This window comes from Euleptes europaea, chromosome 13, assembly GCF_029931775.1.
Source record: "Euleptes europaea isolate rEulEur1 chromosome 13, rEulEur1.hap1, whole genome shotgun sequence".
Classification (NCBI taxonomy): Eukaryota; Metazoa; Chordata; class Lepidosauria; order Squamata; family Sphaerodactylidae; genus Euleptes; species Euleptes europaea.
Window position 1 is genome coordinate 51,666,069 of NC_079324.1, and position 24,684 is coordinate 51,690,752.

Below are 24,684 nucleotides of genomic sequence, written 5' to 3' on the forward strand. Positions count from 1 at the left end.
GGGGCAAAGGTCTTAGGAGCTGGTGTGACCCCTACGATAGCGGTGCCAGTTGTGCCATGCAAACTGGCACGGATGCCAGCATTGGGGCACAATGGTTGAATCCATGCAGTGTGTGAAGGTGCAAGGGAAAAATGGGGGGAAATCATACCTTTGCAGAATAAAAACATAGCAGAGTGAGTACTTAGTATGTACTTTGAAGTACATACTAACAATGGAAAAAACTGTGCTTGTTACTTGCAGGTCTTTCAAAAAATGTCACAAGCCTGTGAAGTGCATCTCAAAGAGAGCTCCTACATGGCTTGGCGTGGGGGGCAAGAAAATAGAATGACACCTCCCTTTTAAAAAAATTGACAGATTAAATTTGAACAGGAAGACACTTTCTAAAAACCAGTGCTTTCTAACGGCTTTGCCTGTAAAGATGTGAATGTTGGGATATATGATCAGTGTTCATGTGCTTGTGAAATAAAGACCTCTAGAAGGATATACTTGATGATATAATGGACTAAAACGTAATAGAATTTGTCTTTTTTTCTCTAGGTTGAAACAAGACAGTAATTATTTGAAGATTTGAAGGGTCTTTTCATTACTTTGCAAAGATGAAGACTGTACTTATGGTGGCAGAGAAGCCATCTCTGGCTCAGTCTATAGCAAAAATCCTTTCAAGAGGTAGGAGGTGTAAATTACTTTCCTGAGTAGATACAGAGTAGGGTCCAAACATCTCCTGTAGGGAATTCCATAAGAATGGGACTATTACTGAAGTGCCTTCCTCAAAGCTCTAATGAACCTACCACCTGTTTTAAGTTTTCCTTGTCGTAATTATTGTATTTCCTAAACAAAACATGTACTCTGGTTCCTATAAAAAAAAACCTGAAACTTTTGGGAGCAAGAGATTCTCCCAACTTTGCTCTCCATTATCATTTTAACTGGTTATGTCCAAGATTGAACCTGGTAACTTCTATGTGCAGAGCATAAGCCCTGCTACTGTGCCACGAAGCCTCCCCTAACTCAGATGAGTTTAGTGGATGGTCTTTTTGAACCATTGGTTGGTATTTCCTGGATTCTCATGCCTGATAGGATTTATTTTCCTTCATCCAGGAGGAAAACCACAGTAATAAATATAATATTGTGTCCTTTGACCTGTGAAGTAAAGCATCAACCATGTATTTTTTCCCCTTAATGAAATTAGCTAATTATATAGCAAATATAATATAGCAAAGACATAGCTTTTTAAACATAGACATAGCAGATATCTCTTTTAAATTCACTGTTTGATAGAAAGCCGGGGTGATGATTTTCCAACTCAAGTATTTAATCTGTTTGTGCTCAGACTTCTTTTAAAGCCAGAAAGAGATACTTAATGTACTTAATTAAAAAAATTATAATAACCTCAGCTATCGTCTGAAATGAGGTACAGCTCTGTGTTTTGTACCAGTTGTATGGCAGCCCCTTGTGAAGGAGTTAAAGTAATTTATCATGACCCAAAAGGCATGAATGAAAGTTCCAATTGCCTTATCTTACAGGAGAGCAGGATGTAATTGGGAAAAGGCACTCCTAGCCACTATTGCAACCTGCCTTTCCAGGAATACAACCTGGCTGTTCACTGCTCTTTTAGTTTCCCCCCTCTCCTCCCAGAGACCGACTGCCCCTTCTCTCCCAGGCCGGCTTGTGCACCTGATCCAAGGGATGGGAGCTGAACCATTGCAAAGGAGTGCATCTAACTCCTGATCTCTGCAAACAGCATTACAAAATCGGCTCTGTTATAATCCACCAACTGGATCATGATTCCCCTACCAATCTTGAGGTGTCGATTGTTCACCAAGATAATTCCATATCCAGGCTTGAAGCCAGACTTAAAAGGTTCATGGAATTCCACTTCCTCTAGTAATAGTAGGCAGTGAACGTCTTCCATGGATTCAGTTACTATAATAAAAATTGTAGACTAGACACCATACAAGCATCCTTACAGTTTACCAAAGATTAATTTTTTTCAGTAAATTAGTTCTTTTCCTACTGGAAGTAAAGTTCTCTAAAAGGAAGTTCACTTTCTTCTCTCCTTAGATAGATCTCAGTTTCAGAAAATATCTTGTTTGAAAAGACCCATAGTTCTCATTGTTCCTATCAGTATGTCTGGGTCTTTTTTGTCACAGGAAATATGTCCTCTCGCAAAGGGCTCAATGGAGCTTGCTCAGTGCATGAGTACACAGGATCATTCTTAGGACAAAGTGCCCGTTTCAAGATGACGTCAGTGTGCGGCCATGTGATGACACTGGATTTTATAGGTACAGCATCCACTGTTGGCGGCTGACAATTGTGTTTGGCATGGCTGTGTTACAGCTGTTTGGGGTCAAAAGGGAAACAATACTGCAAAGGTGTGGAACTTTTAATAAGCTGACCTCTAGCTGAGGTATGTGATGGGCCCGAATCCTTTTGGAATTCTGTTCAGACCAGTTCAACCTTTTAAAAGCCTCACACAGATTCGCAAGGTTCAATAATGTTTTTATGGAGTCCAGTAACTTTTGTCTTTGGATTTCCTATACTGGACAAGAGTACAGATTGAGTAATTACATAATGTATTTACATTCACTGGAGAGCCAGCGTGGTGTAGTGGTTTAGAGTGGTAGTTTGGAGCGGTGGAGTCTGATCTGGAGAACTGGGTTTGATTCCCCACTCCTCCACATGAGCGGTGGAGGCTAATCTTGTGAATTGGATTCGTTTCCCCACTCCTACACACGAAACCAGCTTGGTGACTTTGGGATAGTCACAGTTCTCTCTGATCTCTCTCAGCCCAACTTACCCTACAGGGTGTTTGTTGTGGGGAGGGGAAGGGAAGGTGATTGTAAGCTGGTTTGATTCTTCCTTAAGTGGTAGAGAAAGTCAGCATATCAAAACGAACTCTTTTTCCTCTTCCTCCTGTTTCCCCCATATTTTCTCTTTGGCTGGTCTAGATTTCTCATAATAGGCCGCTGATGCTTTGCCCTCTATGCACCTTCTGAAGCATTTGTATGGCACGGTGACCAGCAGAACCAGAAAGCCACAAAGGTCTCAGGAGTTTGCTGTGTTTGTATTACAATTCTACTTAACGTTTTATCCTCTTGCCTTTCTCCAGGCAAGTACAACAACTGGGATAAAGTCGACCCGGCTGAACTTTTTAGCAAAGCGCCTACAGAAAAGAAAGAAGCTAATCCCAAACTGAACATGGTGAAGTTTTTACAGGTATTTGCGTTCCAGACAATTTTTAAAGCAATCATTATGCTCGTCTTTAAACAAGTTACCTGTTTTTCCCATTTGAATCCCATCCTTCCACCAAGGCCCTCAACACAGCATTCATGATTCTTTCTTCCCCATTTTTTAATTCTCACAACAACATTGTAATAGTAGAAAAGAGCAAGAGTCCAGTAGCACCTTAAAGACTAACAAAAATATTTTCTGGCAGGGTATGAGCTTTCGTGAGCCACAGCTCACTTCTTCAGATACTCTTGGACTCTTGCTCTTTTCTACTACTGCAGACAGACTAACATGGCTACCCACTGTGAATTAACAACATTGTAAGGTAGGTTAGACTGAGAAACTTACTGGTTACTCTAAGAGCTACATGCCAAACTGTAAAAGATAAAACCTAGCTGAAGGAGAAAGGGTACATAGCTGTCTTTTACCAATGGAACATGCCTATTTTATTTTAGGTGGAGGGAAGAGGCTGTGACTACATCGTTCTGTGGCTAGATTGTGACAAGGAAGGTGAAAACATCTGCTTTGAGGTATGATTTCTGCTATAAAATATTAGTGTTTATTATATCAAATTATAATTAACATTTATATTGACAACCGCATTAGTGGGAACACACTGGTGCTACTCTATAATCTTTTTAACTTTCTCAAATGTTAAAAATATTAACCTTTTTACATCACAAAAATATTACGCTTTTTACATCACAAAGATGATGTAGAGAGGAAAATGAGGAATTTGAACTTCTTTTTTCCTTTCATTATCACTTAATATTTTTGTGATCATATTTTAAAACTTAGCTCTTCAGCCCTGAGGACTAGAAAGTTAACTTTGAACTTATCTTAGACTTCCTGGAAAGTCTGTAATAGCCTGCAACTATGCTTTGCATCTAAATGTACCCCACAAGCTATACGTTGCCTATTTCTGTATTAAAGTTTACTTACATTGAATGGCTACAGTCCTGTTCACACTTACCTGGGAGTAAGCCCTAGAATTCTGTGGATAAAATACATAGAATGGGTCTGCGTGTTTTCTATGTTGCAGATTATGCCTTATTGATCTTGCATTTTACAGGTATTTATACACTACCTGTTGCTTGAACTAAAGGTAGCTGGGATGGTTTAAGTTTCTGCTAATAATCACTGAAAAACTAAGGTGGTGGTTTGAAATTTGTGCCCACGGCAGAGTCATGATTTGAAGAGGAGACTTCCTGATTTGAATCCCTGCCTCTTAGCTACACTACCTCAGCTCATGAGGATGATATAAAGAAGCAAAACAAAATTTTAAACACATGGGTTGAGCATAGCAAAGACAAGTGTGTTATTTTTCATTTTAAAAAGCTCTATATGCAGTCTGTTAAGAACTTTGTGCCAAAGTTCCATTGGAACGAATGAGAGATTAGCAAGAGAGCTGTAGGGCAGCTCCTCTCCATTTCCCTTCAACTTGAGCCAGTGCTGTTCCTGCAATTCTGTCCTTTGTTGTCATGTTTGCTTGACTGGCAGAGGGGACAGACTGGTCTGTCTGATTAAAAAGGCATATACATTGGTTCCTTCTTAGGTTCTGGATGCCACCGCTCCTGTGATGAATAAACCCCGTGTCAACGAAAGGACTGTATACAGAACTAAGTTCAGCTCCATTACAGACACAGATATTTGCAACGCCATGAACCACTTGGGAGAGCCCAACCACAATGAGGCTCTGTCGGTAGATGCCCGTCAGGAGCTGGATCTGAGGATTGGCTGTGCATTTACAAGGTATCTGCACAGCATTTCTAGGCCATGCTAGTGACTTTTTTGCCCTGGGGTGCTCTTCCTTGGTTTGGTTTGGGAGCCGGTCTTCGTGTTGTACTTGCCCTGGGGAATGGCATCACACATAGTACGATTACTTAGCAGAAATCGCCTGGTGAGTTTCTCCGCCTGCAGGTATGGCAATGCAGTTCTCCTGAGGGGCGAGGAAAGATGTGGTCTGATGATACCACCTTGCAAGATGAGGTAGCTTAGTAGCAGAGCAAATGCGTTGCATGGAGAAGGGACCAGGTACAGTCCCAGCACCTCCACTTACTGCATCTCAGATAGCAGGTGTTGGAAAGAAAAGACCTTTCTTTTCTGGAGGCTCTGGAGAGCAGCTTCCAGTAGACAGTAATGATCTTCATGGACCAGTCACATAATCACCTTCGTATGATGTAATGATTGCAGGATGGGAGACATGATACACATGAAGCTGCCTTATACTGAGTCAGACCATTAGTCCATCAAGGTCAGTATTGTCTACTCAGTCTGGCAGTAGCTCTCCAGGGTCTCAGGTAGAGGTCTTTCACATTGCCTTCTTCCTTGTCCTTTTTAGCTGGAGATGCTGGGTATTGAACCTGGAACCTTCTGCATGCAGAGTAGAGGCTCTTTCACTGAGCCACAGCTCTTCATGGGGATGCTGATCTCTCTTATGCCATCATTGATTGGCTCTGAGAGATTCCTGGCAGAGGAAATGTACAGGAGCACTGAGCAATAATGAAACTTTCCAGTTATTTCTTAAAACACTTTTATCCCACTTTTCCACCTTAGATAGGGTGTTCAAGGGAGCTAACAACAAACAACAGCAGTTGACCAGTTTAATGTGAATAAAACCAAAACTGTCATGCTGAAATAGCAGTGCCTTGACCTGGCTTCTGAAGATTACCGAAGAAGGGGCCAAATTAACCTCACAAGGCAAGGAATTCCAAAGGCCACACTTAGCGTTCCCACCCACCATACCCTCAGTGGTGATGGGTTGCAGAGTCTTGTCAGGTTCACGTGGGCTCAAACTATTTTTGTTCTTGCTGAAATATGTAAATATGTGCATAGTGTAGCATGCACCATCTCTGGCAGTCTTCTGTAGTAATTATTGATAGGACCAACCTCCAGGAACCTCCTGCTGAAACCAGTTACAAGCTTGGTCATTTTCATCCCTCTCATCAAATTCTGTGTACAAAGATTGGTATTTTCTGATAATTTTATGAAAAGCAATTATGGATCATGAGCTTTATTCCTATATATATAATATTTTCCTTTTAGGTTTCAGACCAAATACTTCCAAGGGAAATATGGCAATTTGGACAGCTCACTAATATCCTTTGGGCCTTGCCAGACTCCAACACTGGGCTTTTGTGTAGAACGGCATGATAAAATCCAGTCATTCAAGCCTGAAACCTACTGGGTGTTGCAAGCCAAAGTAAGTTGTAGCCCCTTTTCTTGTCCTGGATATCTGATTTGTACAGTGGTTTTACTGACAATAAATGAATTTTCTGTCCAGGTTTCAGAAGGTGTCACAGATTTCTACACTGAACAGCAGGAGGCATGTGCTTCAATTTATCTGTTGGATGCTTAACTAAAAGGGAGTAACAGTGCCGTACAGGGAGTCGCTGTGCGACTGAGGACAGGAATATGGAAGGTCAAGGCAGTACAGAATGTCCACTGCCAGTGCTCTTAACATGGCCATTTGATGTTGCCAACCGACCAAGATGGAGATCCACCACCAACGTTGTTATAATTTTCGACTTCATGGGAGCCAGCATGGTGTAGTGGTTAAGAGCAGTGGTTTGGAGGGGTGGAGTCTGATCTGGAGAACCGGGTTTGATTCCCCACTCCTCCACATGGGCAGCAGACTCTAATCTGGTGAACTGGATTTGTTTCCCCCCTCCTACACACGAAGCCAGCTGGGTGACCTTGGGCAAGTCATGCTCTCTCAGCCTCACCTACCTCACAGGGTATCTGTTGTGAGGAAGGGAAGGTGATTGTAAGCCAGCTTGATCCTGCCTTAAGTGGTAGAGAAAGTCGGCATATAAAAACCAACTCTTCTTCATCTTTTTTTTAAAGTTTTTTTTTTACTTTAATACACTGTCTCAGGTGTTTGGCATGCTAGTGTCATGCCAACTGCAGAATTCCTCAATATGCAAACAGTGATTCCATTGGACTAGGGGGCAAAACAGTTATTAGAGAGGAACTTAAGATATTTTAACTTCTTTTTATTCCCCCCCCCCAATCCCTCGCAGGTTAATAATGAAAAAGAAAGTTGTCTGACTCTGGAGTGGGACAGAGTGAGGGTATTTGACAGAGAGATTGCTCAGATGTTCCTAAACATAACAAAGGTAGCAAAGGAAGCCAAGGTAAGGATATAGAATTATTTACTGGATATAGTCCTGTCCTTAAAACTCCCATAGTTTAAATCCATGGGTATGACCTCGAAGGCACATGATGCTACAATTTTGCCAAAGGTAAGTAGATCCTGGATGGGGAGTCCTATATATAGCACCTTGAATTCTAAGATACTGTAAGACAGGGGTCCCCAACATAGTGCCCACGAGTGCCATGGCACCTGCTGACACCTTTTCTGTTACCTGCAAAATGTTTTTAGGAAGTGGACGGGGCCAGGTAGGGCTTTTGCCCAGCAAGGCTTCTGATTAACTATTGATGATTTGAATGGCTGTGCAGATTTTTTAAAATGTTGCTTTGGCATCATCTGCCACCACAGCACAAGGATCTGCACTGTGTTATTGAAGTTAAGCTGTGGCAACCATTTTGTGGCTGGCTATGCCCCCTGCAGCAGCCATTTTGTGGCAGCCATTTTGTTGCTGCGGCCGCCATGCCGTGTCAGAATTCCAGACGTCTTCACGGGCTCAAAAAAAGGTTGCCTGCTTTTGGGGACCATATACAATTGTTAATATTTATTTTACTGTTCTTACATGGCACTTTAATTTTTTGAACTAAGAGTATTCAGTAAAAATATGCAATTTTCTTCCTTTATTATACGTAGTGACACCGAACGTAGGTGGCTTTTCCTTCCTCTCTGTTTGTTCCTTGGTCTGTTTTATGGAATTTATTTTGAGTTTTCCGATGAAAAATGGGCCCCCAAAGGGGCTCAGAAGAATACAAAGACCATGCAGAATGGACGCTTAATTCAAATGTTCCTTAGGGAGGCGATTCGCACCTGAGCCAGATCCAGGCTCACTGGGAAAGCGCCTAGTTGCTTCTTGAACCCAGAATCTGCGTAGTACCTTCTTGCCCCAGTGGTGGCAATTAGAAGCGGAAGGGAGGGCTTTCGGCTGGAGCGTCATCCAAGCACTCTGTTCCAAGCTCTCAGATAAAATTTCACCCCCGTGCACATTAAAAGAGAAATTGCAGCTGTTCTTTCCTACACAGAGCAAGCTGGCTCTCGGCCCACTCACCCGCCCACCCTCCCTGTTCACAGGGCTAGAGATTCCCCTTTCAGCCTCCAGTCTCCCCCTGCTCCGCTTCCTTCAGGCAAGCTGCCTGCCTCTGTTATTACCATTCCGGGTAATGCTGGCGATGATTGAATAGCCAAGAACTGACTCGTTGCCTTCTTTTTGCGTTAAAAACAAAAGCTAGATTTTAAAGAGGCACAAAACTGTTGGGGGGAGGGGGGGCTGATGCTGTTCATGATGAGACCAAAGCGGAGCCAGGCAGCGCTGTGCACCGCCAGCTCGAGGTGCAAGCAAGCAGAACTAATTTCTGTGCTCTCAGCCTCGAAGAGGATTAGTGGTACGTGTGAAAAGAACGCGGCAGGCGTGCTTTCGGAGCGCAGCAGCGACTCTTTCTTTTAAAAAAGGTATGCTTGTAAACACCATAAAATTAAGAATCATAAGCAATTAATGCAAGTAGTCATTAGCTGAAATCAATACAGCAGGCGGAGGTCTGCTGTTTTTAAAAGCAAAATAAGTAGTAAAAAAATCCTGCTGGTTGTACCTTGTCTAGTTAAAGCAGGTCTTTGGATTCCATCCAGTTTCCCTAGTATGCAGAACTGCATAACTGGATCCAAAGATATTCACATGCTGTATATTTCAGGCAGATCCTTAAACAAATCGGCAAGACCTTGAAGGCAAAAAGTAGGCTCTGGAGAAGCCTAACACTCTCCAATCTGCTAGCTTCTGCTCATGTGTGCTCTCCCTTGCAGTCCCCTGACACATGTCAATTTCTTCTCTGTTAAATAGTGGAAGCATGCAGCAATTCCTTCCACCTTCATTGTCTTCCCACCCCATGACTTTACAGGAGTGGAAATACAGAGCCTTAACTGGGCACCTTTAAGCAGGAAATTGTAGAAATCCCACTCATTCAGTGGCTTCTTGGGTATCCATCCCTAAAACGTCATCTCAGCTTACGTGAGGATGCTCTTCTGTGCCGTAGGTAGAATCTGTGAACAGAAAGGAGAAGGCTAAGCAAAGACCTCTGGCTCTGAACACTGTCGAAATGTTAAGAGTTGCCAGCTCAGCTTTGGGTAAGTTTAAATCATAGGATCATAGAGCTGGAAGGGACCTTGTCAACTATTTGTCAATGTAAATGGTCGTCCATGTTTCTTACTGTACTGTCTGTCAGACTTGAATTCATACTACCCTGAAAAGCACCATGCATGGTAAAGCACCATGCATATAAACAATAACACCAATGGTTAAAAATTTGAAAAGTAGTTCTGGATGCACCCTGCTCCCCAACTGATTTGGACTTGGCTTACTGCACAGTGGGGAGTGATCTTGAAACCAAAGGAAAAAACACCTTATAGAAAATGGAACGTAATTGACACATGCTTGACCGTGTCTCTTGTCCCTCTTGGGTTTACAGCTTGATCTCTTGCATGTTTACTCGTAAGGAAGTTCTGCTGAGTTCAACGGGGCTTATTTCTCTGTAGCTGTGCATCAGATTGTGCTCGTCTCTTGTACTCTCACTGGGAAGGGGGAGAAGGAACAGAGTTCTAACAGAGCGGTTCCTCAGTGGAACAGGCTTACTCGGGAGGTGGTAAGCATTCCTTCCCTGGAGGTTTTTAAGAAGAGGTTAGATGGCCATCTGTCAGCAATGCTGATTCTATAACCTTAAGCAGATGATGAGAGGGAAGGCATCTTGGCCATCCTCTGGTCATGTAGTAGGGGTCACTGGGTGTGTGGAGGGGGAGGTAGTTGTGAATTTCCTGCCTTGTGCAGGGGATTGGACTAGATGACCCTGGTGGTCCCTTCCAACTCTGTGATTCTATGATTCTAAGAAGCATCATCTTTGCAATTATGCTTCCCGCGGCTAAGGGCCAGATGGATTGATTGGCAGAGGCTGGGTGCAGCCATGGGTCCCTCCCTTTTTGCTACTGGGGAGTAAAGGGGGCAGTCCTGTGCAAGGAGTAAAGGGGGCAGTCCTGTGCAGTTGTCACAGGATGAGCTGAGTCATCTCTGTCTCCTCTTCCCAGGATGAAACTCATGCTATCTGTGAGAGGTTCCATTGCCATAAGCTACCTTTTGGGAGAGAGGTAGGATAGAAAGGTTTGGAATATGTAGGATCAGTGCTGTGTAAGAGGTCCCGTCCTCTAGTCTCTGCTTTGCATCCTATTTCGTTTCTTTGTTCTAGGTTTCTGTGCTAAAAAGTAAATGAAAGAAGAAATAATGGACTTAAGCATTCCTGATCAGAATCAGGGGAAGGGATGGGGGGGCGGAGGTAGAGCAGGATGAACAAATTAAGGAAGAGATATAAATGTACGGTAAATCTGAAAAATGTTGTCTCAATACTGTATCTGTAAATATTTTGTTGCTAACAATAATGAGTTTCCTTTAAAATGACTTCTAGGGATGGGGCCACAGCATACTATGCAAATAGCTGAACGGCTTTATACCCAAGGTTATATTAGCTACCCTCGGACAGAAACTACCCACTATCCAGAAAACTTTGATTTGAAGGGCTCTTTGCGACAACAGGCTAATAACCCTTATTGGGCAGAAACGGTAAGCTTGTGAAGTTTTAACTTTTATACCTACTTATATTTTATATGCCAGAGGAGCAAGTGTCAAGCAGTTGTTTCCTTGACATGACTCTTATCTTGCAAAGTTAACAGTGGGAAACTGTTGGGGCATTATCCAGCCTGACAAGTCTCCCAGGTTTCTTTTTTGTGGCTGCCAGTTCAGCACAATGGCAGTGGGGCTGCCATGTGGCAGATCAGCCCACATTTTCCCTGCCCCGGACCCCCATGGTCCCCCCCCCAAGATGTCACCGCAGGCCTTTTTGTTTGTTTGAAAAAATCAGTAATTCAAAACTCACTGTAGCATTATAACTGTGGTGGGAGGATTTGGGGCACTAAAAATGGTGTTGATGTTAGTGTGACCAGGAAGGATCCAACCTTTCCCCTGCCCACAGTGGGTACCCTGGCTTTGCTTTTCCAAAAAGATCGTAGTAAAGCAGGTTTTGGAAAGATCACAGGAAAGCCAGAAGGTACAGGAGAGCATTGTGATGCTGTGTGGAAGCAGGGGAAGAAAAGCCAAACTGCTTTCCTGTAGCATCCAAACCAGGCTAGACACCTGGTATGGAAGCAACCCAAGTTAAGCACTTCTGAGTCTTGTTTATCTCAATAAGAGAGTTCAGTACACGTTTCTGAACTGTACCACTGGGTCACAGAAATGTTGAACGTATTTATTTTATTGGTTTACAAAATTTATATCCTGCCTTTTCTTGCCCTTAAGCTGGATCTTGTCCATTGTGCCTAATTCTTAACCCACAGGATGTTCATGCTGCTTTTCTTCTTTTCCCCTAGGTAAAAGCATTACTGTCAGAAGGTATTAACAAACCTAGGAAGGGCCATGATGCTGGTGACCATCCCCCAATCACTCCAATGAGAGCTGCTTCAGAAGTGGAACTAGGTGTGTCTAATCATTCATGTCTCTAACTTCCTAAGAACTGCTAGCCAATAGACCTCAGGGAGACTTACCAGTGTAGCATGAGAATTATCCCCTGCACCGTTACAGAGACTTGCATTGAGCAATTTTTTAAAGCTTTGTTTGTGAAACACTGGGCAGCCACAAGGTCCCCCAAGATTTATCATTCCAGAGAGAGACTCCTGTGCTCTAACTCTTGATAGTACAAAACTAATCTTCTGGACGCGAGTCCCATCAAGGTCTTTAGGGGCAATAGGGAAAGCTTGGTCCACCTGCTAATAAAACTGTTGTTAACCTGAATTGTGGAATGATGCCGCCCAGCCGTTTTTGACTTTCCCAGGGCAGTCCATTTAATAGCCTGTGTTTTCATCTCAGTTGAACAGAAGCTACCGCCTCACACGAAATCAATGTGTGACTTGATCTTGTACACTTAAAGGCTCCAAGCCCTTTCTGCTGGAAGGGAGAGTGACCATTAGGGGGTGGAAAAGACCAATATGAGCAGCCCTTGTGTATTTCCAGGTGGTGACGGATGGAGACTATACGAATACATCACGAGACATTTCATTGCCACTGTCAGTGCTGACTGTAAATACCTCCAAACGACCATTGCTTGCAGCATTGGTCCTGAATGTTTCACCTGCATAGGAAAGACTGTTATTTCAGCAGGTAAGGGAAGGAAAGAATAAAAATTGTGCTTCTCATGCCTTTTAAATTTGTGCTTCTCATCCACTGAATTTTAATCCTTCTGCGTGTTTTGAGTTATTGCTAACTTGAAAAGTGAGGTGGGTTTTCCCTAACATCCCTAATCAATGGCACTTCAAGTCATGTACCCAAATATCTTGACAACTTTCTCTAAGGGCCTTGAGTTTAAAAAAAATAAATAAGGTATTGGGGGACTATTGTGTTCTAGTTAAACTGGATAGGTGAAATGAAATGCTGGATTTTGAAGGCACCGGGAAATATTGCCCTATATGCTTATATCTGTTTGGGAGAGGAAGAGCAAGCAAGCCAAAGATTCACCAAGAGTTCCGTGGGAACTGGTCTAGGAAAATTTGGAGAGGCAGTGTTGTTTAGTGGTTAGCATGTCAGACAAGGATCTGAGACATCTAGGTTCAAATCCCCACTCTGCCATGAAAACTTGCTGGGTGACCTTGGGCCAATCAGCCTTACCTACCTCACAGGGTTGTTGTGAGGACAAAATGGTTGAGAGGAGAGTGATGTAAGTCGCTTTGAGTCCTCATTGGGAAGAAAGGTGGGGTATAAATGAAATCAGTACATAAATTTGCAGAAGCCATTCTTTCTTTTAAGGGAATTTGCTAGCTATTCTACAAAGATGAAAAAATATCTTACATTTTTTGGGTTTCTCATAATCCAAATGGCAGCTCTAGCCATTATGGTAGACTACTGCTTATAACGGTGCTAAGGAAAAACGTTTTAAGCCAGGGGTATCAAACATAAGGCCCAGAGGCCGGATCCAGCCCCTTGAGAGCTCTTATCTGGCCTGTGAGGCAGCCACCCCCACTTCCAATCTGGGCTGGCAAGGCATGGCCCGGCGCGACCAAGTGACATTTATTTTTTTAATATAATTTTTTTATTTTTGAAAATTTGAAAGGAAAAAGAATACGGGACGGGGGAAACTAGGAAAAGATAAAAAAGAATGATATATAATACATTCAAAATTTCTTCTTTTTTCCCCTTCCTTAGCACCCAGAATATGTTGTGGCAAACTCACTAATACATTAAAAACTGCCTGTTGAAATAATATCGGATGTTTTCAACATTTCTTGTCCTGTCTTCTTTTCTTCTCTTCTTAATGCACAAACTCAGTTGTAATCCAAATTGGGTTGTGATAAACATAATAACACAGTGAGACATACATATATATGTAAAATTGCAAGTGGGTATTTACAATATGATTTAAAACTATAAGCTCTAATATCATTTTAAGATAAACCCAAGTGACATTTGTCATATCTGGCCCTCATAATACTTGAGTTTGATACCCCTGTTTTAAACTGTTATAATGTGATTGGTGTTAGCTAAGGCAACAAGGAAAAGAAGTAGATGCTTGTGTGTAAATACATGTATGCTCATACATGCGCATCCCCTATGGAAAAAAACTTTTTCTATTTTTTTTTTTTACCCAACTTCAGGTTTCACAGAGATCATGCCCTGGCAGAGCATTCCCCCAGAAGAAAGTCTTCCCAGCTGTGACAGAGGAGATACTTTCCCCATCAGTGAAGTAAAGTTGTTAGAAAAACAGACCAATCCTCCTGATTATCTGACTGAAGCGGAGTTGATCACCCTGATGGAGAAACATGGCATTGGTAGGAGCTCTCCTCTGTTCTAGCATCCTTTATGGGTCATTCTCCAAAAAGAGAAAGAGAATCCCCGCAAAAAATATTTACTTCTCCATTGGCTGGTAGGATAAATTATTTTATCGCAAAATACGTTTCCTTAAGACCAATCAGACATTGTCCCATCAAGTCGAAGCTCATGTGTAAGGAAACCACTATATCAGGCTTGCAAGTTAGGTGCTCAGGGAGGGATTGAAGTAATTGGTCACATGGGTGGGGAGTTATAAAACAATACTCTGTGAATATTAGGAACGGATGCCAGCATCCCCGTTCATATCAACAACATCTGCCAGCGCAACTATGTCACTGTGGAAAGCGGCCGCAGACTGAAACCTACCAACCTGGGTATTGTTCTGGTCCATGGCTACTACAAAATAGGTCAGTTGGTTTCATTTTTTCTTTTCTATGCAATTATTGAACAATTCTGTAGACCCTGGTTTCCATAGGAATAATGGTCTAGTGCACGGGAGGGGCCGTGGCTCAGTGGTAGAGCATCTGCTTGGCACGCAGAAGGTCCCAGGTTCAATCCCCGGCATCTCCAGTTAAAGGGACCAGGCAAGTAGGTAATGTGAAAGACCTCTGCCTGAGACCCTAGAGAGCCGCTGCTGGTCTGAGTAGACAAAACTGACTTTGATGGATCAAGGGTCTGATTCAGTATAAGGCAGCTTCATGTGTTCATGTGCAGTGACCCTTGGGTGTCTTTGCCAAGTATGCCTCAGCAATCTCCTTCATTTTGGTTAGCACCATGGAAGGTATTTCTTCTGGGTAAAGGCTTTTTGCCTCTCCTTTGTACTCCACCTGGACTTTTTGTCTGCCTGCATCATTCACGGCAGTAAAAGGCCAATGCTTCATATCAGATTGGACGACAGCATCATCAAATCTGCAACCAATCGGGTGCTTTGCAGCAAAAACTGTCAGTGGGGTTCGTTGCCACTTGGTTCTTTGCGGCATCACCGATTAGCCTTTCTATATTGGTGAATGCAACGTAACTTGGTGTGGTTCCGTTACCCTGGTCATTGGCAGTGGTTTCCACTTTGCCATTTTGGAAGACACCAACACAGGAATATGTGGTGCCAAGATCAGTCCCAACAGATGGTCCCTTAGATATTGTAGCTGCTTAGTGCTCGAAAAAACCACACACCACGCGATCTGCTGTACAAAAGCCGAGCTTAAGGTGTCTGTTGAGCACCGCGGCACTTACCAGTCGGTTCCCTGGTGCCCATTTGCCCCTTCTCCAAAGCAAAGAGCCAGTCCTGAATTTCTTTCCTCATTGGAGCCGGAGAACCCAGAAACAGTGGGCTTCATGGCAGGAGGGTGCTTGGCTTGCAACTTCCCGACATTTCGTGACTGGCCCCAGTACCTCATGGCAGCCGCTTTCTGATTGGCCCCAGCCTGCCATGGCAGCCATTTTGTGGTGATGCCCATTTCCTGTTCTAAAATTCTAAAAGTGCCCATATAGTCTAACTATAGGGGGGGAAATAGTAAAAGAAATAGGACTACAAAATGCAGCCTGCTGATCTCTCCTGCACAGCTTTTATTGAAATGACTAGGAACTGTGCAAGAGGACTAATGTGCTCTTGCACAAAGCTGTTTCATTACAGCGGGGCTTGGGTAGTTGTCCATATTTCCCACGATATTTACCTCTGGTGGTTGTTATTAGTACCTCTGTCTCCCTCTGGGTTTTTCTCTTAGATGCTGAGCTGGTGCTTCCTACAATCCGCAGCGCAGTGGAGAAGCAGCTTAATCTGATTGCTCTGGGTAAAGCAAATTACCACCAGGTCCTGGAGCACACCCTGGACATCTTCAAAAGGAAGTTTCACTACTTTGTGGATTCAATCGCTGGTAAGGGTTTCTTTGCACTCGACTCTCACTAGCCGTGATTTTAATGATGCAGACAGATGTTTTATGTAAAACTATGCTGATTGTTTGCCATATTCTTTGCGGGAATGCAGCAGAAGTAGGAAGTTGTATCTTAGTCATCCTAACCCTCAAGTACTATGATTTTTACTTTTTAAAATTATTTATTTGTTTATTTAATTTTAAAAAATTGCTTTAAATTAGAAGCAGCAGACCAAGTTTCTTTGGCCTGCTCTTGGAATTGTCTTAAATTCCTCTTATTTTTTAACAAAAAATGTAGGACTGATTAAAGAAACCAGAGATGAGTAAAAAGAAAACAAGCCTGATCTTGTCAGTTTAAGAGAAACTTAGTTTGGGGGGGGGGGTAGGCTCATGGATTTTGAAGGTTTGGAGGTAAAGTATTGCCTGTGTTCAATAGAGCAGTCTGGAAAATTCAACTAGCACTAGAGAATGTGTTGCTCTTTATTGCAGTGTTACTAAAAAATGAGCTTACTGACAGGTTTCAAGTGTATGAAAAGTTTCCAGTGCTGTTTACGACAGCAAAGTTTTATTTAGGCAGAATTAGGAGGAATAAATAAATAGGAATGGCCCCATATTGGGGAGGGGTCTTGGCTCAGTGCTAGAGCTTCTGCTTGGCTTGCAGAAGGTCCCAGGCTTAATCCCTGGCATCTCCAGTTAAAAGGACAAAGCAGTAATTGATGTGAAACCCTGGAGAGCCACTGCCAGTCTGAGCAGACAGTACTGACCTTGATGGTCCAGTGGTCTGATTCAGTGTAAGACAGCTTCATGTCTTAAGGTACAGTTGACTGCTGTGGTGTTGGGTGGGGATTGCAGAGAAGAAAATGAACACTTGTGAACTGGACATACTTCAGATACTCAATGGGCAAGAACTGTACACTTTTGGCACCATGCTCCGATTTCCTTTCCCGCAGTGCTCTCCTCTTCTAGTCTCTGACACAAATGTTTGCTTCCCACTCCCCATTTCTCAAATAGAATACACTTGAAAAAATTGATTGCACTCCTAACTTGAAGGTAAGTTATGACGGCGTTAGTGGCACTTACTTCCGAATAAATGGGCTTAGGCTTGAGTGTTTATAAGCATGGCTTGTACTGTAGAATTTTATAAGACGCAGACCTCCAAAATGTTGGAGGAAATGCTGAAAGAATCCCCAAACGGCTCTTCCTCTTAGGACTATCCACAGTGCAGAAGTGGGTTGGGTTGGTTTTTTTTTTAGCATTTCACAAGTTCAGTTTCTTGTTTTCAATCAAAGGAAGGTAATGGTGGTGGTCGGGGTCTAACATTTCTGTGACCTTGTGTTTTGGCAGGTATGGATGAATTGATGGAAGTGTCTTTTTCGCCACTTGCTGCCACCGGCAAACCCCTCTCCCGCTGTGGAAAGTGTCATCGTTTTATGAAGTACATCCAGGTAAAGATCACAGTGGGTAGCCATGTTAGTCTGTTTGTAGCAGTAGAAAAGAGCAAGAGTCCAGTAGCACCTTAAAGGCTAACAAAATTTCTGGCAGGGTATGAGCTTTCCGAAGAACCTAGCTGTAGCTCAAGAAAGCTCATATTCTGCCAGAAAATTTGTTAGTCTTTAAGGTGCTGCTGGATCCAGGTAAAGAGAACCTGGAATTTAACACGATGCAAGGGAGCAGGTTTATAGCTAAGTCTCTGGTAGATCAATTGTGCAAACATCAGAGTCATGCAGGGACGGAGTGAAACCCTTTTAGGCTTTCTACCGTTTGCTGACTGAAGAAGAATTGCCACTAAAACGGGGAGACGCGTTTCTTGACAGTGTCGGTCTTGTTTATTCCTTCCAGGCCAAGCCAAGCCGCTTGCATTGTTCTCACTGTGACGAGACATACAGCCTTCCCCAGAATGGTACCATCAAACTCTACAAAGAATTGCGATGTCCCCTGGATGACTTTGAACTCGTGCTGTGGTCCTCTGGATCGAGAGGGAAGAGTTACCCACTGTGTCCTTACTGTTACAACCACCCCCCTTTCAGGGACATGAAAAAAGGTTTGCCTCTTTACAGTTAAACCTATTCTGGTTAGGTCGTTTTGTGACGCATTTTTAATAATCTCCCTGTCATTGCTTCTGGAGAAAGACATTCTGCAGTTGTCTGTCTTGCAACTCTGGAAAAAACATATTCAAATGCTTGAGTGTTAGGATCACTATTGATAGTTCATAGAATCAGAAATCATAGAAACACAGAGTCGGAAGAAGAAGGAGAGTTAGTTTTTTATGCCAACTTTCTCTACCACTTAAGGAAAAATCAAACAGGCTTACAGTCACTTCCCCTCCCCCACAACAGACACCCTGCAAGGTAGATGGGCCTGAGAGAGTGTGACTAGCCCAAGGTCATCCAGCTGGCTTCATGTGTAGGAGTGGGGAAACAAATCCAGTTCACCAGATTAGCATCCGCCGCTCCTGTGGAGGAGGGGAATCAAACCCAGTTCTCCAGATTAGAGTACATCGCTCCAGACCACTGGTCTTAACCACTACACCACGTTGGCTCCAGGGTCATCTTGTCCAACCCCCTGCACAATGCAGGAAATTCACAATTCCCCCACACACACCCCTAGTGACCCCTGTTCCATGCCCAGAGGATGGCAAAAAAAAAAACAGGATCCCTGGCCAATCAGTTTATCAGGGTATTCACACTGTTATCTTCAACCCCCAACATTCACATGAAGCACACATGAAGCTGCCCTAGACTGAATCAGACCCTTGGTCCATCCAAGTCAGTATTGTCTACTTAGACCAGCAGCGGCTCTCCAGTGTCTCAGGCAGAGGTCTTTCACATCACCTACTTGCCTAGCCCCTTTAATTGGAGATGCCAGGGATTGAACCTAGGACCTTCTGCATGCCAAGCAGAGGCTCTACCACTGAGCCACAGCTGCTCTCCACTCAGGTGCAGTGCTCCAGAGCTACTGGCCAACCTTGAACCGCTCTCGCCAGCCCTGCTGTATGCATATACTGGAGAGCTGAAGCTGACCCCAGATGGGGAGGGAGTGAGGAGAGATGGCAACATCAAAGGGAAGGGGAAGAGCCTCCCCTCCAAATAAAAAAGAGCAGGCTCTGTACCTTTTTCAGCCATCGTAACTGCAGCATAAAGGACAAGGAAGTGGGAGTTGTCTTCCTCTGCTCATCTGTTGGGTATTAGCAGTATTGCCTACCCCCAACCCACCTTTCAGCAGTAACAGAGGAAAAAGCAAACAGCCCCTGCAGGCTAAATACACTGCTGCCTCTAGAGCTCAGAGTGAAGGAGCTCTTGAATCTCTCCCCATTTATAGGGTTCAGGGGTGTTCCTGTTTTCCCTCTTCCCTGCTTTTTACATAATTATCTTTGGGCGGGGGGGTGGGGAACCTCTGAGCCTTGTGTTCTCCACCCATCTGGTAGAGCCCCAAACTGCCTTTGTCTTTACATAACGTAAATGGGAACCAGTCCTTTTGTGCCAGTGGAGCAAGTCTCTGCCGCCTGCAACAGAAAGGGTTTTGGCTCACAGGAATGTGCCTGCCATTCATTCCTGTCATATCAGAAGTATTTCTGCTTGTGTTTACTTGCCAGTCAGACGCTGGCATGCGGAACACATACATTTCTGACTACCATCCGTAAACAGACATGAAACGGCTTCTGACAGTATGATTTCTCATATTTGAGTGAATGCTTTGGGAGTGAATGCTATTAGTGAAGGTTGTAGGGGTCTTAAGACTTGTTGATCGAGGAAAGTGAAGTTGGACTCAGAAATCCATAAAGCTCAATTTGTCTTCTGGACGGAAGGGACCACTGTTGATCTGACCTTTCCCTGCAGAAGGAAGCTGAAGCCGGCTGAGGCCGATCTCATAGACCAGGCTTTTAGGAAAGTGTAGAGCCACAACTGTACCTGAATCCACAGAACATACACTCTAATTCAAAATCTGATCACTACTGCAAAATCCACTAAATTCCAACTTTCACTGTTAAAAAGGTCATGTTTCTAGTCTTCATTGTTGTGGAGAAAAACCTCCTGAGCAGCTTTTGAACAGATTCAGGAACCGATTTCCTAATTAAATCTTCTAGTGCTTCATCCATGGAGCGAAAGTTCCCTCAATTAGCACAGATCCCATTGTTTTCTCCATAGCGTTGAATGTTTATGCTCTTATGTACCCAAATACCCATATCACAGTTGTTTTTCCTTACTGTGTCTTAATCGCTGGCAAGATCTCTCGCAAAACTCTTTTAAATTTACAAAAAGGAAGTCAAATTATGCAACTAAAATTGATCCTTAAATTGTCTACCTAAATTGTGGAACTTGGAATCTTGGGTTGCAGAAATTGTTGGCGTGTGTGCATACATGGATGCAAAACTCTAGACCTATCCCATTTTTATCCCTCCCTCCAAGGATTTTAGGATGGTGCACAGAGTTCTTCCCTTTGTTTTATCCTCATAGTAAAGCTGTGTGATTGGTTAGGTTGAGAGTGGCCCAAGGTCACTCAGTGAGCTTAATGGCTGAGTGGGGTTTGAACCCAGGTCTCGCTGATCCTAATCTGATATCCTCAGGCCTAGTATAACACACCAGGGAGGGGCTTTAGCCAAGTGGTGGAGCACATATTTGGATGCAGAAGGTCCCAGGTTCAGTTTCTGGCATCTCCTGTTAGCCTCTGGTAGCAGGTGTCAAGAGGGATTTTGCTGCCTGAGACCCTAAAAAAGCCACTGCCAGTTAAGAGTAGGCAGTGCTGATCTAAGGACCCAATGGTCTGAATCTTTAAAAGTAAAGTAAAGGTTCCCTGTGCAAGCACCGGGTCATTCCTGACCCCTGGGGTGACGTCACATCCCGACGTTTACTAGGCAGACTTTGTTTTTATGGGATGGTTTGCCAGTGCCTTCCAGTAATCTTCCCTTTACCCCCAGCAAGCTGGGTACTCATTTTACCGGCCTCGGAAGGATGGAAGGCTGAGTCAACCTTGAGCCGGCTACCTGAAACCAACTTCTGAATCTTTAGAAGGCATTGGTTCTTGTAGGTTATCCGGGCTGTGTGGCCGTGGTCTTGGTATTTTCTTTCCTGACGTTTCGCCAGCAGCTGTGGCAGGCATCTTCAGAGGAGTAACACTGAAGGACAGTGTCTCTCAGTGTCATTAATGGACCGTGCAAGACGGATCTGTGAACCACAGTTTCTCAAGGAAGAAATTAATCATCTAAATCACGCACTGCTAGCAAACGGCTATTCCAGAAATGAAATCAGAAGGGCCATTAAACCAAACAAAAATCAGAAAACTCAGGAAAAACAGTCTCCCATAGGAAAGGTATTCTTGCCATTTATTAAAGGAGTCACTGATAGGATGGAGAAACTTTAGAAAAAACATAACCTACAAACAGTGTTTAAACCCACCAAGAAAATACAACAGATGCTACGATCAGCAAAAGACAAAAGAGACCCCCTCACCTCTGCAGGAGTATATCGTATACCCTGCAGTTGTGGACAAGTTTACATCGGGACCACAAAACGCAGCATACAAACAAGGATAAAAGAACATGAAAGATACTGCTGACTTGGCCAACCTGAGAAATGAGCAGTGGCTGAACATGGACTGACACAAACAGGACACAGGGTCTTATTCCAAGACACTGAAAGACTGGACAATTCTACCAACTATTTTGTCAGATTACACAGAGAAGCCATTGAAATTCATAAACATCAGCACAACTTTAACAGAAAAGAAGAGAGTTTAAGAATGAATAAGGCTTGGCTTCCTGTCCTGAAAACCTCCAGACTAACAAAGACTACAGTCCACAATAACCATGCAGATTAGCCTTGGATTTCACACATTAACAGATCACTTCAGGATACAATGGTTCCATATTAACATACCACACCCTCATTAGCACATTATCTTGATACTTACAGGACAATGATTAGCACATTACCTTTGATACTTTTTGCAGGACAATGATTCAGCTCAAACCCAACCCCTTTCTGACTATATATTACTCTTCCTACACACTTGACACTGAGAGACACTGTCCTTCAGTGTTACTCCTCTGAAGATGCCTGCCACAGCTGCTGGCGAAACGTCAGGAAAGAAAACACCAAGACCACGGTCACACAGCCCGGATAATCTACAAGAACCAATGAACTCTGACCGTGAAAGCCTTCGACAATACTTTAGAAGGCTGCTTATCTAGCCATGGTGACTAAAGTGAACTCTGAATACCAGTGCCAGGTGTCAACATCAGGGGAAGGCCTCGGTCTCTATGCCTTGTTGTTGATCCTCCAGAGCAGTGATTCCCAAGTGGGCCGTACTACCCCTGGGGGACAGTGTGATTACCTGGTTGGGGCACTAAGAGGCAAGGGGGTAGCAGGGGGAACTAGAGGTGGGGCCCTTTAACTGTGTTTTTCACTAATTCCCAATAGATCAAGCTATGGCACCATGCTGGCAAATTTGGTGGAAACGATCAGAATTTTTTTCCAGGCGTTGAAGAGCTGGTACCACTGGATCAAGTTCATCAGTTTTGTTGAATACATTCAACTAAAAAGTTTTAATTTGATTTTGAATAGATGTGCAATTAATTGTTACTGTTTTGAAATTTTATTGTTATTATCTTCTTTAGTGAGTCATGCAAACCCCTGTAATGCTTTTTATAGGATAGGGTAGGAGAGTGCTGGGGTTGAGTTTGTGGAACCAAGGGGTCAGTGGCCCGAGAGGTTTGGGAACCACTGCTCCCGAGGAACGATTGGCCATTGTGTGAGGCGGAATGGTGGACTAGATGGACCACTGGTCTGATCCAGCAGGGTTCTCCTTGTGTTCTTAGCTAGCTTCAATGACTGTTCTTTCTCCAGTACAGAAGGAGCCAAAATACAAGCCATCGAATTTTCCTGATAGCCTGGCATGTTTTGTTTTTTCTTCAGGAATGGGCTGTAACGAGTGCACCCACCCCACGTGCCAGCACTCGCTGAACATGCTTGGAATTGGGCAGTGCGTGGAATGTGAGAATGGGGTCCTGGTGCTCGACCCAACCTCTGGGCCCAAGTGGAAGATGGCCTGCAACAAATGCAACGTGATTGTACACTTCTTTGAAAACGCCCACAAGGTCCGAGTGTCGGCGGAGACCTGTGAGTCATGTGATGCTGCCCTGGTGGACGTGGATTTTAACAAAGCCAAGTCTCCCCTCCCCGGGAATGAGACACAGCATTCCGGGTGCGTGTTCTGTGACCCCGTCTTCCAAGACCTGGTGGAACTGAAGCACGCAGCAATGAAGCATCCTATGCACCGGGGAGGACAGGGGAAAAGGCAAGGCCGAGGAAGGGGGAAAGGCAGGAGGCCCGGAGGAAGGCCCAACCCAAAGAGGCCAAAAGACAAAATGGCTGCCCTGGCTGCTTATTTTGTGTAACAGTATCTAATAAACAATAAAACTTCATACAAAGTCTTTGTTCCCTGTCCTCATGTCAGTTTCTTCAACCACAAAAGCTTTAAAATTAACTTCTATGTATTAGTCAAATAAGAAGTATTCTCCTTCTTTTCTTTTGCTGCAGCATTGCAGCCTGGCTGTTGCAAATTTCATTTAGATTGATGGTATTTATTTAAACAACTTAACTGTGCTCAATAGAAGTTACACGTGATTTTTTTTCAGCTCTTGGAGGATTTTGCTGACTATTTCCAACTAATCTCTCACTTTTAAGCTCCATTCCGTTAAGCGTTTTCTATATCAGTTTGAAATTATGGAATAATGAAGAGATTACTCTTCTGCTGCTGCCACCTGCCAATCAGTGCCCACATCCCGTGGGGAGCTGTGACATTGATCTAACTGCCCTATTCATCACCACTGCCTTCCCCTTCCCAACCTGCTGCAGAGGCTGAAGAAAGGGAGTACCTTCTCATTTGGACTTCAACTGATTATGATTGTGAGAAACTTAAGTGAGTAAGAAGGGGTGCACCCAGTGAATGCTGGATTTTGGAGACACAGGCAAAATGGAGAAAGCAAAACATAAGTGAAAATATACAAGTTAACATTACTAATGATTTACATGTTGAATAATAATCCATAGTTTCCGCAGCCCAAACACTGGTTGTTGTGAGTCCCTTTAAAAAAATAATAAAAATTGTATTCAGTAAGAAAAAAAGTTTAATGTCAGGCTTAACAAATTCATCTCCAATTCTATAAATAACATGCAGATGTTAAGTTCATTTCACCACGTTAGAATAACACTGCATTTAGCGAACATCGAACTTTTAACCATTAATATAGGTTAGTTTACACAACTGTACACATTCCTTTAGTCTCTCTAACCACTTCTCTTTATTTAGAGTTAACTTCCTTTTCCAGTATCTAGCAAAATAATTTTGCAAGTCCTTTATTAGAAAGTGGCACACACAATATTTCACAATAAGTAACAAATGTACACTGGAGCACCCTGTGTGATAGTTTTAATGCACTGGCATAAATCTGTACGTGGTTCCCACTTGGATTACTGGCAACCTCTAGCATTTCCCTTTCTATAACGTATTCAAAGCCCTTTAGTCCCATTAAAATCTTTGCCTGCCATTCCCTTAACATAGTAAAACCAGTATCACTCCACCTATCTCTCCAATATGCT

General features: G+C 43.4%; 1 protein-coding gene across 1 annotated transcript; it reads left to right on the top strand.

Moving 5' to 3' along the window:
- The first annotated feature begins 555 nt into the window (after window positions 1–555).
- Window positions 556–23,513, top strand: TOP3B (DNA topoisomerase III beta). The gene is made up of 17 exons (XM_056859471.1): window positions 556–666; window positions 2,148–2,279; window positions 3,107–3,213; window positions 3,681–3,755; window positions 4,781–4,977; window positions 6,271–6,427; window positions 7,248–7,361; window positions 9,397–9,487; window positions 10,813–10,967; window positions 11,771–11,876; window positions 12,411–12,557; window positions 14,045–14,218; window positions 14,498–14,626; window positions 15,941–16,090; window positions 17,432–17,532; window positions 17,927–18,128; window positions 22,999–23,513. Exons 1-17 carry the CDS (start codon window positions 597–599, stop codon window positions 23,478–23,480), a joined length of 2,589 nt encoding a protein of 862 aa, XP_056715449.1. The 5' UTR covers window positions 556–596; the 3' UTR covers window positions 23,481–23,513.
- Window positions 23,514–24,684: the final 1,171 nt, after the last annotated feature.